At 53.6% G+C, this 17837-nt stretch overlaps 4 protein-coding genes across 4 annotated transcripts; 3 read left to right on the top strand and 1 right to left on the bottom strand.

Annotated features, from left to right (window-relative positions):
- Window positions 1–81: 81 nt before the first annotated feature.
- CAOG_00843 (hypothetical protein) lies at window positions 82–6105 on the top strand. The gene is made up of 18 exons (XM_004365657.2): window positions 82–113; window positions 688–838; window positions 928–1009; window positions 1128–1323; window positions 1455–1616; window positions 1714–1873; window positions 2000–2214; window positions 2327–2447; window positions 2578–3292; window positions 3416–3540; window positions 3672–3833; window positions 3943–4141; window positions 4229–4437; window positions 4547–4758; window positions 4908–5056; window positions 5223–5519; window positions 5619–5732; window positions 5830–6105. Exons 2-18 carry the CDS (start codon window positions 704–706, stop codon window positions 5928–5930), a joined length of 3354 nt encoding a protein of 1117 aa, XP_004365714.2. The 5' UTR covers window positions 82–113; window positions 688–703; the 3' UTR covers window positions 5931–6105.
- Window positions 6026–6742, bottom strand: CAOG_00842 (hypothetical protein). The gene is made up of 2 exons (XM_004365656.2): window positions 6430–6742; window positions 6026–6254 (listed from the first exon to the last, which is right to left on the bottom strand). Exons 1-2 carry the CDS (start codon window positions 6707–6709, stop codon window positions 6136–6138), a joined length of 399 nt encoding a protein of 132 aa, XP_004365713.1. The 5' UTR covers window positions 6710–6742; the 3' UTR covers window positions 6026–6135.
- A 262-nt stretch (window positions 6743–7004) lies between these two features.
- Window positions 7005–11086, top strand: CAOG_00841 (MCM complex subunit Mcm6). The gene is made up of 10 exons (XM_004365655.2): window positions 7005–7180; window positions 7878–8027; window positions 8088–8207; window positions 8311–8473; window positions 8575–8979; window positions 9078–9896; window positions 10021–10179; window positions 10270–10543; window positions 10621–10751; window positions 10862–11086. The coding sequence occupies exons 1-10, from the start codon at window positions 7089–7091 to the stop codon at window positions 10970–10972; spliced, it is 2424 nt and encodes an 807-aa protein (XP_004365712.1). The 5' UTR covers window positions 7005–7088; the 3' UTR covers window positions 10973–11086.
- A 388-nt stretch (window positions 11087–11474) lies between these two features.
- Window positions 11475–17826, top strand: CAOG_00840 (myosin IIIA). The gene is made up of 5 exons (XM_004365654.2): window positions 11475–11701; window positions 12901–14817; window positions 14964–15366; window positions 15485–16055; window positions 16255–17826. The coding sequence occupies exons 1-5, from the start codon at window positions 11534–11536 to the stop codon at window positions 17705–17707; spliced, it is 4512 nt and encodes a 1503-aa protein (XP_004365711.1). The 5' UTR covers window positions 11475–11533; the 3' UTR covers window positions 17708–17826.
- The last annotated feature ends 11 nt before the right edge of the window (window positions 17827–17837 follow it).

Raw genomic sequence — 17837 nt, 5'->3', positions numbered from 1 at the left:
TGGCATTGTAATTTGTATTTGGTGGATGTGTTCTTTCACTTTGTGAGCATCTCATCCTCCTCTGTTTCGCTCTCTCTTCCTTTTTTTTCTTTTTTTCCAATAACCTTTGCATTGTAAGCTTGTGTGGCTCAACGATGAAGGACATTGCTCCCCGCTTCCGTTTCTCTCCCATCTCCACGACGCACCGTTGCTCAAGTGCTCCAATCAACACGCCCTCCTGACTGGTCAGCGGCCTGCAGCAACAGCCGGATGCCAATCGCAGGCTTGAGAAGCTGAAGCTGACGATGAAGCTGAAGGGGGCCACGCGGTGTTTTTCCCGCCAAACCCTGTCAACACGAACACAAGCGACCGCTCCGAGTCAGACGCGCCACGCTCACGGCCAACTCGCTGATGTGTTGCTTGGCAGTGCATTGGCCCACAGTGGGCCCTTCTGTGTTGGTGGGGTGCGGACTGCGTGGAATGGAAAAGCGTGGTGGCATTTGTGCCGAGCGATTTTTTTTTCTTTTGTTTTATTGCACGCGGCTCATGCATTGTCCCAATCCTCAAACCTCAGCCTCCGGACCTCTAAACCCCCTAACTCCAACCCTAGCCCAGTCCATCGACGCCTGGTCAATTGCGGCTGCGGGCTGTGACCACGTTGCGTTGCGCTCCTTTGTTCTGACTGACGTTGGTTTTTGTGTTTCATAGGAGCACTCAAACCAGTATGGATCCGTCACTCGACCCGGCAACCTCGCAGCCGCTTGAGGCCGAGTTGCAACCGTTCGTGCAGGTTTGCGTGGCTGCTGGCACGGCAGTGTCCACCGAGCAAATGGTCGAAATCGAGCAGTGGCTCAACGCGGTACGCAATCCCTCCCTCTCTCAGACACTTTGGACAGCAAATCTCAGATGCACAATGCACTCATCACGGCACTGTGATCTGCACTATAGGCGGCAACGACTCCTGGATTCACTGTTTCGCTGTTGCGCATTGCCATCAACTCGACTGTGGAGCCGAATGCTCGTCTGTTTGGTACGGCACCTTTGTCTGTCTACTTCTCGTGGCTTTGAATCCCTATCTCTCACGCACACACACACACATTGAACCGTCCTCTGTCGTTTGGTTTGCTTGTTTTGTCACCGGCAAACAGCCGCCACTCAGCTGAAAGTGCGCCTGCAGAAAGCAGTGGCCACTTTTACCGCCGCGCACGGTGCTTATGCCTCCCGCGATGCGGATCTGGCCGCCGCCCTCCACGAGTTCCAAAATACCGTCCCGCGCGAGGATCTCGTCGTGCTGGCGAACAACGTGCTCCAGTCTTTGGCCTCGTGCAGTGACTCAAAGATTCGGTACGCTCTCAATGCCGAGCACTTTGCTCCAGGCCACTCTTCATCCCTAACTGACTCACGGACTCACTGACTGCCTGCCTGCACATCGCGCCGCGTTGGCCACTTTACACTCATAAACAAAAAAAAAACAGTGCGCAACTCGCCGTCGTTGTGGACAGCTTAGTTTACGCCAACAAGTATTCGGAATACTGGACAGATCTCCTCGCCACCGTGCGTACCTTCTTGTCGGACGGCCGACCAGCCTACCAACAAGCAGCCGCCACCACGTTGGACTGCTTTGCCGATTCTTACTAGTATGTTGATTGTGTCCCTCTGATGATCGTTTGATTGATGAATGTGGTATTGACGCTTGGTTGCGCTGCGTGTGTTGTTGTTGTTGTTGTTGCGCAGTAACTTGGACACGGATGAGGAAAAGGCGGCAGTTCAGGCCATGCTTGAAGCAACCTTTCCTTTTATCGTGCACCATTTGCAGTCCGCCACCACCGTCGCCACTCACGAGCATCGCAAACTGTGCTGCGACTTGCTGAACACCCTGCAGCAGTTGACTGTGGTAAGTTTCAATGGGAGCTTCGCGTCGGTCGTGAAATTCCGCGGTGCGTCGCTCTCCTCACCCATCGTTTGACACGATTCTCGAATCCCCACACACGCACACACACACAAAACCCGCACTGTACAGTATTCACTTCCGTCGCATTTGGTGGCGTCCATTGAGCAATTCCTGTCCTGGTTCCAGCCTGTCATGCACATTGCCGCAATGCCCATCTCAGAGCCAGCCTGGGCCTATCAGCAAGCCATCAATCTGGACCCCGAGGCTGATGAAAACGAAGTGCTGCACTCCGAATGGACGCTCAAGCGCAAAGCGTTCAAGCTTTTCATGAAGCTGCACACTCGGTAAAAACAACAACAAAAAAAAACTGCGGATTGTCTCTGGGTGACGGACCATCAGTCTTGTCAAAAGCTGTTTCATTGATTCCAGAGGATTTGCTTTTGTGTTTTGCTGCAGTTACGGGCTCCGAGAAAATGCCACCCCAGAGTACGAAGCATTTGCTGATGCATTCGAGCAAAGCTTGAGTGTTCCTCTTCAGCTGATCACGTTGCAAACGTTCGAGCAATCCGAAGCCCGGGTAAGGCTGTTCGAGAGGAGGTGGTGGAGAACGAAAGGTTGGATTCTTGCGGCAGGCCTGTGAAATCGTAAATTTTGTTTGGCGTATGCTCAACCAAGCCTTGCACGTTTGATTTGCTATCAAACACCAGGGCATCCGATTGGCGATTGGTGTCGCGCGCCACGGCTGGACGTTCCTCCTGAACGTCATGTCCGTGAAGGGCTGCTGGCAGCAACTCAAGCCTTTCTTGCCGATCGTGTTGGCTCAGCTGTGCGAATGGCAGCGGTTTGTGGACGAAGAGCTGGAAGACATGGAGGATGATCCCATCTACTTCTTGAGCTTCCACGACGATGCAGACTCGTTCAAGTCCACCGTTCCCGACGTGGCCCGCCAGTTCCTGTACGAGCTGTGCTACCGACGAACCTCGATGGTCTTTGAGGACATTAACAACTTTATCCAGCAACGAATGAACGCTCAGCCCGCGCCCACACCCGACGATATGGAAGCCGCTAAAGCCAAGGTCGCGACCATGCGCATGGCGTTCATCGCCTGCCGTGTGATGCGCAGCCGCAAGGCCTACCAACCGATGCTGGAACCTGCCCTTCTGTACTTCTTCCCCGCTGAGCTCACCAGCCCCCACCCTATGGTCCGATTTGTTGCGCTTTGGTGCTTGCGCAACTTCTGCCTCGTTTACAAGTTCAAGAAGATTGAGACACCGGCGGCCATTCTCCAAGCGTCCATGCCTCTGCTCCATGATCCTGTTGCAGTCGTCGCTCTCGAGGCCTTCAACCTCGTGTCCACACTTGCGCGCGAATCACCGATCTGCCGTCCCCTGTTTGTTGCTGAGCTCGAGCCCATGGTTACGCGTAAGTCAGCCAGGTTGTGTTTGCTCCTTTCTTGATGCTGAGTGGGTGGTGGGTTTGTGGCACCATTTTGTTGGCTTTTTTTGTTTGCTCGGCAACTCACCCGTGTTGTCGGATCTCTGGCAGGCTTGGTGAACTTGATGCAAACGTCCAAGGTCCGCTTCCCCTCCATCCCTACCTACCTCAGTCAATTTGTGCAGAGCTACTCGACCGAAATGACATCCCTCGCTGGTCTCGTGCTCCAACACTTGGTATGTCAAGGACTGACCTTTTTCAGTTCCGCGACATGTGTTTGAGTTGTTCTTTCTCGTTTTGCTCATTCTGCCTGCCGTGTTTTTTTTTTCTCCTCCAACTTCTTTTGCTGCCCCCCCCCATTCATCAGTATCAATCGTTTGTGCGCGCCATGACGGACGAGTCTGATCCAGAAGCGGCTGATGAAGACGAGGCTCAAGGCGGCGCTCCCGACGCGTTGAATGCATTGGAAGCAATGCAGGAAATTCTCTATGCCTACGAGGATGCAGACACTCCTTACGCGAACGAAGTGGTAAGGGTGTCAATCAGAGGGGAACTGAGGGCTAAAAAAACAAACGCATTCTTACGTTTATGCTTTGTTTCTACCGACTTGTTGGTTTTTTCCGGGGGGGGGACTGCAGGTGTTTGCAGCAGCTCAACCGAGCGTATTCCAGTTGCTCATGGATGTTGTTTCGCATCATCTTGCCAACTATTTGGAGGGCGCTCTTGAACTCGTCACGAGCGTCATCTCCAACCAGCAGCAAGTTTCCCCTGATGTTGTCGCCCTCTTCTCCAAGATCTTTGAGAACTACCACTCGCATTACCTGAGCTACACCCCAGGTTTGTGTCGGAATCGAATCCCGTGCGCGCAAGCATGACTTGTGTGTTCTCATTTGGTCTGTTTGGGCGATTGATTGCTTGTTTCAGAGTTTGTCGACTTGTTGATTCAGTGCGTGAATGTTCAAGTCGAATGGCTCTTCACTTCGGGCATGGCTATGAGCGTGGTTGAGCAATTCCAGTTCGCCTTCGTCCATTCCAGTGTTGGTGATCAAGACCGCAGCGCCATTTCGCGCGTTCTGCAAGCCATTTTGCTCCAGGCGATTGCACAAGATGTTCGCGAACTGGTGCCCCCGGAGGTAAGCACTACTACACTTGCGGGTCACAACAAAACTCGGATTACTTTTTTTTTTTTTTTTTTTTTTTTTGGCGTCCGTGACTCACCACCTTGTGCCTTGTCTTGAACAGTTCGTTTCCGCGGCCTGCAGCATCGTTGGACCTGTCGCCTTCCGACAGCAACCATGCATCGTCGAGTACCTCCCGGCCCGTTGCCTTGAGTTTATTCTCGTCGCCCTTGCCTTTAACGGATTGCAAGGGTACTCGTGGCTGGTCCAGGTTCAAGGGCAGGGTGTTCCCGGCCTGCTTGAGATGGTCCGAGTTGGCGTGGCACATGCAGACACGTAATGCTTCTCGCAGTGCTTGTCCTTACTCCCTGAAATTTGCACGTCTGCGTTGCTCAGCCTCACTTTGAAATGCTTGCCTTGTCCTTGTTGTATCTTTCCTTTTCCTTGCGACGCCTGCCACTGGTTTCATTTTATTGTGCGTTTAGGATTCGCGACCACCAGCTTCTTGTGGCCGCTCTCGTGGCTATTCTGGCAATGCCTGTGACCGACCTGCCTGCAGACGTGCTCAGCTGCTTGCCCCATATTGGCATGACACTGTCTCATTCGTCTTCGCGTGTGCTCGACCTTCTGGATGGTACGATCCACTGTTCGAGGGGTTTTTTGTTGTTGTTGTTGCTGTTTTTGGTGTTGTTTTTTTGTTTTTGTTTTTTGTTGTTGTTGCTGCTGCTGTGCGTTGTGCCACCGACCGACTGCTCAATTTTCTGTTCCTCCACTATTCTTGGGTGCTCTTAATCACTTAGAACGCCACAAGTTCAAGGCCAACCTGGCCAAGCGTTATGAAAACGAGGATTTCGACAATGACGATGAGCCGCATGATCCTCGTGAGAATGGTTCCGGCTTGGAGGCTGGTGAATTGGGAGAGGATGACGCCGCGCAGCATGACGACTACATGGCGCAGCTCTTGTACAAGGCACAACAAGCCTCCGCTCTGGCCGACAGCCTGCAGGATGACGAAGACCTGGAAGCCAAGTTCGAGCTCTTGGATGAGCTGGAAAACGAGGATGATCCACTCTTGGTCCTCTCTGAATTTTTGCGCAGTAAGGAGGGGAATTTTTTGCTGTAGGGGTGTGTATGTGTGGATTGTGTGTACGTGTGCCCTCACTTCCGATTGTCTCTCTTTCCATCCTTCCTTCTAGATCTGGAAACCCAACACCACACCCTGTTCGTCACCCTGTTCCAGAACGAGCCAAACTTTGCGAGCGTGTATGAGCGTGTCAACAACTACGGCCAGGGCATCAAGAACGCAGTTGGTAAGCACAACCCCCTCCCCCAGATCGTGTGTGGCTCGCCTTGGGAGTTGTATGGCGCATTGACTGACAACTTCATCCTGCTTTTGTTGTACTGCAGCTGCCGACCTGTCGACTCGCTCGGGCGGATACTCTTTCTCCCAAGCCAGCTCGAGTGCTCCGCCAAAGCCCAGCTTGTCCTTCCGCTTTGGAGCCCGCTAAAACCACGAGTTTGTGCTTTGCTATGTGTGACCTGCTGTGCGTGTTTTGTTTGTGTGTCTGTGTGTGTGTCTGTCTGTCTTGTGATTCCCTTTTCTCTTGGAAATTCACCTGTTTTTGGATCAAAAGAGAACGGATGGACATGAAACTGTTACACTTAGCATGATTTGGACGCACACACACACCATGGCTGCATCATCCTCGTTTATCATCGCGAAGCAGTGGGTGACGCGGAAGTGGGCGGCGCATTGACAGGTCGACCGGACGCGCTCGAGGCATCGACGCCGGTAAAGTCTTCTTGGCGAACAGAGGACAGCGTGTATGCGTCTACAACCCAAAACCACGACAATGTCACACACAACGACAAGTCAGTGTCTTCGCAGATGAGCAAGGCCGTTGTGGGGGGACGAGTGCAAGGTCTCTCTCGCTCTCCCTGCTGCCCACCCACCCCCCTGCCTCTCGCTCGAGTCGAGTGACTCAAGCTAATAGCAAGACCACATACATGCTCCAACGACAAACAGCAGCAGTCCGAGGGCCATGCGAATGTTCGGGCCACGAGCCTGCTCGCGTCGCAGGTTTTGGACTGCCTGCTGCTCCCGCTTGAGTTGCTCGAGGGCGATCTGGTGGCGCTTGTGAGCACCGGACGCAGACGATGATGGTGAAGGCGACGCCGGAGACGCGGCCAGCGCAGCAGCGTGGGTGGACAGGGCAGCGACGCGGGACTGCGAGTGGCGGCCGAGCGACGAGGCAATGGTGCGGACAACGGCCGACTGAGCAAGCATGGCACAGTGCAAAAATCAACCAGTAATAAAAAAAAAAAAAGAGTGATAGGACGAAAGCGCAAAACAAGAATAAAAAGAAGAACAACGGAGGCAACTACTGTCGGTCTCAGAAGAAGTGAATGGAGCGGACTGGCAGCCAGCAAAACGGCCCCCAACGACATCGCATCCCACAGCACACTTTATTGTTGCTACATCGTGTGCTACTGAACTAACTGCTCTGAGGTCGTTGAGGCTTTTGTGTGTTTCAATGTACTTGCATTGGCATCGAGTTCCGGTTCAAATCAGTCTATTTTCTGCTTCTTCTTCTTCTTCAACTTCTTCTTTCCTTCCTCGCTCTTCTTTGCTGTGACCATTTGCTACTCGCGTTGCTTGTTTGACAATGGACGTTAGCACTGCGGGCGGTCCGCTGCTGATCGTTCAGGATGAGCTCGGTCTCCGCGTTCAGCGCCAATTCTACCTCTTCCTCAACTCGTAAGCCGATCTCCCCTTCCCCTTCCCATCCCCCCGCCTTCCCCATCAACAAACGCAGAACCGTGTGCGTCCCGACACAACGCCAACCCAGGCGGAAGGATAGGCAGACACATCGATGAAAAAATCCCAGAGATCGCCAAAAACCGCTCTGGTCTGGTTTGACAGGTCGCCTGCAATCGATGCACTGCAGCGCGCAGAATACCGACATCGCCGCAGCCAGTCCAGCTCAAGCGGAAGGTGGTGTGAGTGCGCCGAAGGGGAATCGGCTGGCCCCGCTCAATGGCGATGGGCGGATGGGGGGGGGGGAAAGAGAGCAGCGAGACGGGGCTTGGAACAGAGAGCTCTACACTGTGAGGGATGGCCAGGTCCACACTTTGCTGAGCAGGATTGCACTTGACTGCTGTTGTTGTTGTTGTTGTTGTTGTTGTTGTTACTGTGCAGCGGGGGCGGCACTGGGAAGGAACGAGGAGAGTGACGTGAGACGGGGAGGTGGTGGATTGTATGGGATTCGCATTGGGACAGACAGTTTTGATCTGTCGTTGTCCCAGGTGGAAAAGGGGGGGAGAGAGATAGGAAGAGGGGGACAGCGCAAGGCGAGCATGTTGCGTTTGGGGGTGCATTGTGAGAAGGAGGAGTCGGGAAGCGAGAAAGCCTTGCATGCTTTTGTAAACTCACTCTCTGTGCTCTGCTCGCACAGTTTCGATCCCGAGAACACGGGGACGCCCATCTACTTGACAATGTGCCGCTCTATTGTCAATGAGGAGCACAACACGCTGCACGTCGACTTCCAGCACATCAACCGATACTCGACACAGCTTGCCGAAGCCATTCGCCAGGATTACTACAGGTAAGGCTTTTCAAACGGGCTGGTTTTCGCAAGCGTTTGCTCACACTGCTTGGACTCTAGGTTTGATCCGTTCCTTCGAGCTGCCTTGCTGCAAACCTTGCAAAACGAAAACCTGTCACCCCCGGATGCGTCGTCCGACTCGATCTGGGTGGCGTTGCACAATCTGGGCCATGTTTTCAAGTGAGCAAACGCCCCCACAAAATGCTAAACTTTCGCTCGACTCTTTCATGCCGTTGCCCTGTCAACTCACTGGGAGCGGAACTGTGCTTGCTGCTTGCTCTAGGCTTCGCGATCTCAAAGCAACTCGCATCGGGCATCTTGTCTCGATTCTCGGCACGGTTGTGCGCACGTCGGAAGTTCGTCCCGAGCTTGTGATTGGCACATTCCGGTGCTTGGAATGCGGCCATGTCATCATGAATGTAGTTCAGCAATTCAAGTACACAGAGGTGCGTGCGTGGGGGAGCGATGCTAGTCACCCTTTTCTTTTCTTCCTTAACTGACTTTTGGCACTTTTGTTTAAATTGGTTTCTTGTTCTTTGCTTTGTAGCCAATGGTCTGCCCGGTACCCAACTGCGGCAATCGCGAACGCTTCCATTTGATGGCTGATCGCTCCCGCTTTGTCGACTGGCAAAAGATTCGCGTCCAAGAAAACTCGAGCGAAATTCCTTCGGGCGGCATGCCTCGCTCCTTGGATATCATCCTTCGCAATGAAATGGTTGAAATTGCAAAGCCCGGTGATAAAGTGCTGTTCACGGGCACGCTCGTCGTTGTTCCAGACGTGTCCCAGCTCTCGTCTGCGGGCGGTCGTGTCGAAGCGTCGTCGCGAAACAACAGTCGGTCCAAGGACGGTTACACGACCGATGGCGTCATGGGTTTGAAGTCACTCGGTGTGCGTGATCTCACTTACAAGCTCTCCTTCCTTGCCTGCATGGTGACTCCAGGCGACGTCAAGGTAGGATTTGTGTTTGTTTTGATTGGGGAAAGGGGTTTATTTTTGCACTAGTCTGACTTGTGCGTTTCAATCCACGGGGCTTTGGCGGGGGTACGTAGAGCGGTCAAATCAACATTCGTGAAGGCGCCTTGTCCATGCTTCAGGATTTGACGCCCCAGGAGCATTTGACACTTCGGCAGATGCGTGAAAACCGCAACTTTTTCGCGTCGGCTGCCAGGTCTCTTGTCCCGACAGTGCATGGGCACGATGATTTGAAGCGCGGCATTCTATTGATGCTCGTGGGTGGCGTGCACAAGACAACGACCGAGGGCATGAAAATTCGCGGCGACATTAACGTTTGTATTGTCGGCGACCCCGGCACAGCCAAGAGTCAATTCCTCAAGTATGTTGTCGAATTTCTCCCGCGTGCCGTGTACACTTCGGGCAAGGCTTCGTCGGCGGCTGGTTTGACCGTGTCGGTTGTCAAAGATGAGGAGACCAAGGAGTTTGGCATCGAAGCCGGCGCGCTCATGCTGGCCGACAACGGCATTTGCTGCATTGACGAGTTCGACAAGATGGACATCAAGGACCAGGTTGCCATTCACGAAGCCATGGAACAGCAGACCATTTCCATCGCAAAAGCCGGCATTCACGCAACCCTCAACGCTCGTACCTCCATTCTCGCGGCTGCAAATCCCGTGGCTGGCCGATATGACAAGTCTCGGTCTCTCAAGGCCAACGTGGACATGACTCCGGCTATCATGTCGCGCTTTGACCTCTTCTTTGTGGTGCTCGACGAGTGCAACGAAGTCACCGACTACAACATTGCTCGCCACATTGTCAACATGCACCAGCTTGGTCAAGTTCAGAGTCTTCCCGAATACTCGCTCGAGCAGCTGCAATTGTACATCAAGCTTGCGCGTTCTGTGCGCCCATATGTGAGTGTCGAAGGACACCGCGGAGGCTTTTGGGGGTAGGAGGGGAGGTTTCTCTCGTATTCTCACTCTGTGGGGTTTTGCTGCTGCTGGTTGTTTGTTTGTTGGTCGCCTTGTGCACTTTCAGCTTAACGAGGAGAGCCAGCACCTTCTTGCCAAGATGTACCGCACATTACGACAGAACGATTCGGGCGGCAATCAATCCTCGTACCGCATCACAGTCCGACAACTTGAGAGCATGATTCGACTTGCCGAAGCACTTGCCCGCTTGCATTTTTCAGAAGAGGTGAGTACTCAACGAGGGGTTCGTGTCGATGTGGTGGTTTTGAGAAACCTGTCTTTTCTTCATTCTTCCTTTGCCTTCTTTTTAATCTAGATTGAGCCTCGTCACATTGTCGAAGCGGAGCGCTTGTTGCGCATTTCCATCATTCACGTCGAGAATGCCGACATCCGGCTTGATACGCCTTTCGATAGCGGCAATGGCGGCGACGATGGAGACGACGGCACTGCTCCGGATGTCTCGTCGCAGCCCGCAGGCCAGCAGCAAGCACAAAACGCCAAGCCAACCACTGTCGACTACGAAAAGTATCTTCGTGTGACGCAAATGCTTGTGACGCGACTACGACGACGGGAAGAACACGATGAAAACGGTACGGAAACGAGATTGTGTTGTTCATGCTCTGGTATGTCTCCCAAATGCTCAATCCCATTCGTTTTGTGTACGCAGATCCTGGCTTGAAGCAGTCTGAACTGATCAACCAATACCTCGAGGAAATCGAGGCTGAACTTCACAGCGAAGCTGACCTCATTGCTGAACGCAACCTGGTTTCGCTCATTATTCGACGACTTGTGAATGAAGTGAGTGGGGGATGTTTCAAAACAAAATGCGTGTCCGTTGGATGTCTCTCCCCCCCCCTCGCTCACTTGCCACCGTGCTTTACCACGAATTCTTTGTTGAACTACTGTAGGACAAAATTCTGCTCGTTGTAAGCACGTATGATGAAGCGAATCGAGTAGTCGAACTGCCGGAGGATGATCGTGTGCTCGAAGTTCATCCCAACTATGTGGTCCCAAGTTGAACACCGATTGTCTCATCATACAGTGGGAGAGAGTAATTTTGGCTGTGTGTGTGTGTGTGTGTGTGTGTTTTGGTGCCTGTCGCTTTTTTTTTTCCATTCGCTTTCAGTACAAGACGTTTTTTTCGTTTGTTTGCCTGCTTCCTGCCCCGCCTCTTTTTCCCTCTCTCTGAACCATGATGGTTGTTGGCTGCTGCTTTCATTCATCTTTGAATAATTCCTGTTACGGCGACGCTTGTGACGGTTTTCCCATACTTGGATTGGCCGGTCGCTTTTTTGGCAGTCCGATGCCCAAATCGAAGTGTCCGTTGTCAAGCCCTCATTCGCATTACGCTCAACGTCGCATCCACCCTCCAAAGTGACTCTTCCCTCGTCACTCGCACGCGCACAATACCACTCACATCGGCCACCCTTGCGCTCCCGACCAAACCAGAAATGGGCCCTACCTCTTGTTTTGATGTGCTATTTTGGATGGCCATCTGTTCCTTTTATTTTTGACTTTTAGTCTTTTTTTCATTATTCTTTTTTTTTTTTTTTTTTTTTTTCGTTTTTTGGCTTGCAGTCATGGTCCGAACTCGCTCCAGCTCGACGCCGGACGACTCGGCGGCCAACACGACGCCTGGAAGCCCCGACCACCTTGCCAAGACAAACGACTTGTCCATGCTCTCGGACTTGAACGAGACGACCTTGCTGCGCGAACTCGCTGGCCGATATTCCGCGCAGCAGATCTATGTAACGCTCTTTTTTTTTTTTTTTTTTTTTTTTTTTTTTGTTTTCTGTTGTCGACAATGTGTCATCGGTTTCCTGCTCGTTAGCTCCTCCGCCCCCTTTCCACCTTCGAGGCACAGAGTGATTCAGGCTCCCCTGACATCAGCATCGTCTGAACTCTGTCGTCCTCGGTCTTGTTCGGGTGGCTTTTCTGATCATATGGGGAAAGCTGTTTCTGAGTTTTTTTTGGACGTGATTTTTTGTCTTTTGATCTTTTTTTTTTCTTTTTCGTTTTTCTGGCACTGGTCCCAAGCGCGCTTCTTTCCCCCCCCCCTCCTCCCTATGTGCAATGCTTGTGTGTGATGCAGCAGTGCGTGTCTGTCGTGCAATTCGTGCTGTGCCGGCATTGCCTTGCACGAGCTGTGACGAGTTTGAATTCTGAAAAAAACAAACTTAAAACTCAAACCCCTCCCTCCCTCCGAACGTCCGGTGCCGATTTCGCAACAGCCCCGCCGCCTTGAACTCCCTCCGCCGGGCTCCTTGTGTCTTTCTTTGCACTTTGTGTCATCTCTCCTGAGGTCGGGGCGCGTCGGTTGGCGCCGGTCAGCAACGTCATCCGCGCTTGCTTTTTTTTTTTCGTTTTTTTTTTTTCGCATCTTCAGCTTGTCGTTGCCAAGAAGCGGATTTGCCCCCCCCCCTGCCACACGCTGCACCCCGCTGTCCTCTACGACAAGGTGGAGTTTGTAAAGTGCAGAGTGGATAGCGGGGGGCTCTCCATGCTCAAACCCGCGTCACCGCAGATCGGTGCTTGCGGTCTTGCAACAACAACACACAGCGAACTCGAATGTGTTGGGCATTCGCGTGCATGTCTCCCTCGCAGCCGTCCGGCACGCCACGAGGGCACTGACACTCTGTTGCTGTCTGTCTTACACCCCTGCGGTTGGTCGTGTCTGAAGCGGGCGCAAAGTCAGGACGAAAGCACAACCGAACGCTGCCAAAAAACACACAAAAAAAAAAAAAAAAAAAAAAGGGCTTTTTTTTTCTTTTTTTCTTTTTTCCTCTTTTACTTTTTTTTTTTTTTTTGTTTTTTTTTTTTGTTTTTTTTTTTTTGTTTTTTTATTTTTCTTAATTTCCTTTTATGGGTCTTGTTGGCTTTGACTGGAGATCCCCTATCCTTCTCAACCATCGCTTCTCGAAATGCTGCTGACTGACCTCGCGCGCAGACGTACATCTCCGACATTCTCATCGCCATCAACCCGTTCCAAGACCTGGGCTTGTACACGAGTGCGCACGCCGAAAGGTACAAGCTTGCGCCACGAAGGGCACATCCGCCGCACGTTTACGCCGTCGCGGATGCGTGCTACCAGAACATGCTGCGTTCAAAACGCTCGCAGTGCGTGATCATTTCGGGCGAGAGCGGCAGCGGTAAAACAGAGACCACCAAGCATCTGGTGCGTCAAATTGTCGAGATATCCCGCGCAGCAACCATCAACAAGCTGGAGGATCGCATTCTGCAGGTCAACCCCCTGCTGGAAGCGTTCGGCAATGCGCAGACGTCCATGAACTCAAACTCGTCTCGCTTTGGCAAATTTATCGAGCTGGGCTTTGACAAGAACGGCTCGGTGGTGGGCGCCTCCATTTCGCACTACTTGCTGGAAAAGTCGCGCGTTGTCGGGCATGCGTATGGCGAGCGCAACTTTCACATCTTCTACTATCTGCTGGCCGGCGTTCAAAGCAGCCGAAAAAAGTACAACCTGACCGTCGCCAGCGACTACCGCTACTTGCGCTCGCACGCTGCTCCCTCGGCCGAGTACGCCCAAGCAACCTATGTCGGCGGTGCTGTAGGATCTGGGTCGCAACCACCACCTGCGCCGGAAGACACGGCCGAGACACGCCGCCTCGAAGCGCGCAGCTTTGGCAAGCTCGACACGCTCATGGAAGACATTGGCTTTACGCCTCCGCAGCGCGAACACTTGAGCGCCCTGCTCGCCGCCATTCTGCATCTTGGCAACATTGAGTTCAAGTCCAACGACCGCGACGAGGCTGTCGTGTCAAACGACAAAGCCATTCGCCATGTGGCAGAAATTTTCGACTTGCCCATCAAGGACATTGGCGACGCTCTCACCATCATCACAACTGTGACGGGCGGCGACACAATCAAGCGCCACGTGACTGTTGAGCAGGCTGTTGAAGCGCGCGATGCGATGGCGAAAATCATGTACCAGTTCATCTTTGGGTGGATTGTCCGCTTTGTCAACAAGCTCTTCATGACGGCAGCCAGCATTGCTCAGCAGACTGCCCGCGCCGTCGATGCAGCAGCCGATGGCGACCAAACGGCCACTGCCGAAGCTGTCGCCACATCCAAGGCCATCTCGTCCAAAATGTTGGGCGCTCAGCGAGCCCACGCCGCTACCGTTCAAGAGGCACATGCAACAATTGGCATTCTTGATATTTTCGGTTTTGAAAACTTTGCCCGCAACTCGTTCGAGCAGCTGTGCATCAACACGGCGAACGAATCGCTCGCCAACTACTTCATCCAGCACGTCTTCAAGTGGGAGCAAGATGAGTACGCCCGAGAAGGCATCCAGTGGCAGCACGTGTCCTTCCTCGACAACCAAGAGTGCCTGAGCCTCCTCACGGGACGGCCCATCGGCATTTTTGCAGTGCTCGATGAAGAGAGCCACTTTCCACGCGCGTCAGACCAGAGCTTTATTGCAAAGCTCACCTACCAATTTGGCAAGCATCCTTACTTTATCAAGCACCCCAAGTTGGGCACGGACGCGTTCATTGTCAATCATTTTGCGAGTCGTGTGAGCTACGACGCCACCTTCTTCCTCGAGAAAAACCGCGACACCGTCCCCGAAGCCATCCTGCAGCTCTTGCGGTCGACCAACGTCTCGCTTCTGGACGAAATTCTTGAAAGTGAGCCCTCCTTGCAAGTCGCAGCGCCGGATGCTGCTGCCGCCGGCCCTTCTGCAGATCCCCGTGGCGTTGGGCGCCAGAACTCAAACAAGAAGGTAACGCGCGGAAACTCCAAAAAGCTACTTCGCGCTCCTTCCAAGAAAGCTGCTCTGGGCACCGTTTCCAAGGCTGGCGGCAACAAGTCTCGGGTCCGATCAACCGTTGCCATGATCTTCCGGGTATGTGCATGCTGCTGCTGCTTCTCTTTGCCTCGATTCGTTGGTGCCTGTGTCTGTGCGCTGGTTTCACACGTCGACACTCATCACACACGTGCATAATTTTTTGCTCATTCTGGCTTTTACTCTTTGTTTTCGAACATTTCTAGGAGTCGCTCGCTGAACTCATGAAGAAGGTGGGCGACGCAACTCCGCACTTTGTTCGCTGCATCAAGCCAAACGCGGGCAAGGTGCATGGCCTGTTCGATAAGGAGTACATCCTGCTGCAACTCTCGTACGCCGGTGTGCTCGACACTGTTCGCGTTCGTCGACAGGGCTACGCGCTCCGTATTTCGTTCGACGATTTCGTCAGCCGCTACAAGGTTACAGCCTTCCGTCTGTCTGATCCATTGCCGGCAACACCAGAAAGCTGCAGCAGAATTCTCAACGCAGTGGTGGGTCCCGAGGGCTGGCAAATCGGCATTTCACGAGTCTTTGTGAAGGCTCAACAGACCGAAAGGCTCGATGCCATTGCTGACGAGTTTTTCCGCAAGATCGTGGTCGTTCAAAAAGGTACAAAGTTGGGAGAGGAGCTGTGGTTTTGGGGGTTGGGGGTTGAAAAGAGTTCTTTCTTGCTTTTGTTGCAATCAGCAAACGACGCTCACTCGCCGAGTTTTTTTTTTCCTTGCAGCCACTCGAGAAGCTCTGGCGCGCTTGCAGTTCGCTCGTCTTGCTCAAAAGCGTCGCGAAGAGGAAGAGCGCATCAAGCAGCAGCAACGCTTGGAGGAGGAGCAGCGGCTCGCGGAAGAGCAGAGACTTCTCGAGGAGGAGCGGATCCGCCAGATCGAGGCCGAGCTCGCCCGACAGCAGGAAACATTCCGGCAAGAACAGCTGAAGCAGGAGCGACTTGCTCTGCAAGCCGAGATGGAGAGTCGTCTGGCTCAGGAGCAAGAGCGTCAAGCCGAGCTCGACCGCAACGCTCAGTCCTTCCTCCAGATGGACGTGGACTATCAGAATCTGGACGATAGCGGGAATGTGCTGTCCCGCGAGTACAACCCGACAAACCGGCCCCCTTCGCCACGCCCCTCGGCGGCAGCGCCAGAAATCGCTCCTCGCATCCCTTCACGTGGGGCGAGCTTGCTTCCTCCTGCCGAGCGGCATCGTCGCACAATGTCCGTCGGACCGGGCAGTGGTTCTCAAACGGACCTGCCGCACCCGTTGTCCGAGGAGCAAATTTATCGCGAAATGATCGAGCAACAACTGTACGTCTCTTAGTGCAATTTTGTTGTTGTTGAAGGGGGAGCGGCGTTTGGTTGGTGGCAGCCCCCCAGGGTGCAGGTGTTGGCAGTCAGTGCTTGCTAGGTTGGAAGTTGGATTTTCACCCATTCTCACTTTTGACTTGTCTCCTTCGTGTTGTCGTGTGCTTGTTGGGTGTGTTTTTTTTTTCTGTAACACGCACAGATGGTACCATGGTATGCTCAGTCGAACGGATGCCGAGCGCAAGTTGGCTTCCAAAAATGTTGGCACCTTCCTTGTGCGTGTTGCAGACAACCAAATGGGCTTTTGCATTTCGTTGCGGCGTCCTGAAGGCTGCAAGCACTATCCCGTTGCCATGCAGAAGGATCGGTTTTGGGTGATTGGCGAGGAAGCCGACAACTTTGCTTCGCTGCTCGAAGTGGTGGAGCACTATCGCTTCCTGACCATCTCCACCGACGGCGACCGTCTGATGTACGACGAACTGGTGCAAGAGCAGTACGGCTACAGCGACCAGATTGATCTCGTGTCTGTCGCCCGTGTTCGCCGCAACGCTCAGATTCGCGCCGACTGCGAGTTTGCTCAGCAAATTGCCCGACAAGAGACGGCGCGCGCCAAACGCAAAATGCAGCAACAGAGCCTCCAGGCGCCTCCTGTTGCCATTCCTTCCATTCCGCAGCTCACCGTCAACCAGCGCCCACTTGCATCACAACCCACCTCGCAGCCGTCCATCCCTCAGATTGTTCTTGGAGGCACCTCTCCCGTCGCTGTGCGTCGTGGCGTGAACGGCCCGGCACCCGTCGCAGTGCCCAGCATGGAGCGCAGCGCCTCCCCTGCTCCGTACGAGAGCCGAACCCCGCGGGCCGAGTCGCCCGTGACCACGTCGTTGTCGTACATGCTGAAAGGCGAAGAGCTTGAAGCCTTCAACCAGGAAATCGAACGTATCAAGTCCTTGCTGCGCATTGAGGCACGCATGATTGACGCTGCTGAAAAGCTGGTCAAAGGAGGCACCATGAGCAAGCACGCACAGAACGAGCGTGTCATGTCGCTCGAGGATGCCTACTCCAACCAAGAACAGCTGACTGTTCGCTTGCGCGAGATGGAAGCCATGGGGCCCCAAGCCCGAGTCGAGTGGGCCAAGAAGGCAATCTACCAGCGCAATTTCGACTTTGACAGTGCCTCCTCGCCGGCGAGCAGCCGGTCTGGCACCATGTCCGGCCGTGGCCGAGCGCTGCGTCCCAACTTGTTTGACATTGAACGTGTCCCTGCTGGGTTGGTGACCCCGACCACTCCGACCACTCCAACGGCGTTCGCCAGCTCCCCAACCTCCCGCTCTGCCGCGACGTTCAACTACCCCTCGTCCACGACGAGCAGCACGAGCAGCACATCTTCCTTTGGATCTCCGGCGCAGGTCTCGAGCATTGCCAATGTCAACCGCGGTGCTGTCATGAGCAGACCAACACATGTCGACGCTGCGCCGCATGTCCAGTCCATTCCTGTCGGTACAGCGCAGCTCGTGACGCGCACAACCTCGCTCGCGTCTCCCGACTCGACGACCTCTCTTGACTCGGTCACCAAAGGCGTGACAAAGAAGCGCTGGGCGAAAAACAACCCACTCCAAGGAAACGGAATCAATACCCGAGTCGCGTCTCGTAAATGAGAGCGAAATTTTTAAATGCTAGTGTGTCTACTGATTTGTTTGCAAGATCTGTAGACTCTTTTTTCTTTCGTTTTTGCATGTATGTTCTGAGTTGTCAACAATCTACCGGTTAGATGTTCGCTGCCTTTTC

The sequence above is a fragment of the Capsaspora owczarzaki genome, assembly GCF_000151315.2.
Source record: "Capsaspora owczarzaki ATCC 30864 unplaced genomic scaffold supercont2.1, whole genome shotgun sequence".
Lineage (NCBI taxonomy): Eukaryota > Filasterea > Ministeriida > Capsasporidae > Capsaspora > Capsaspora owczarzaki.
The sequence above is the reverse complement of the archived record's forward strand: the minus strand, read 5'-3'. Positions and strand labels throughout refer to the sequence as shown.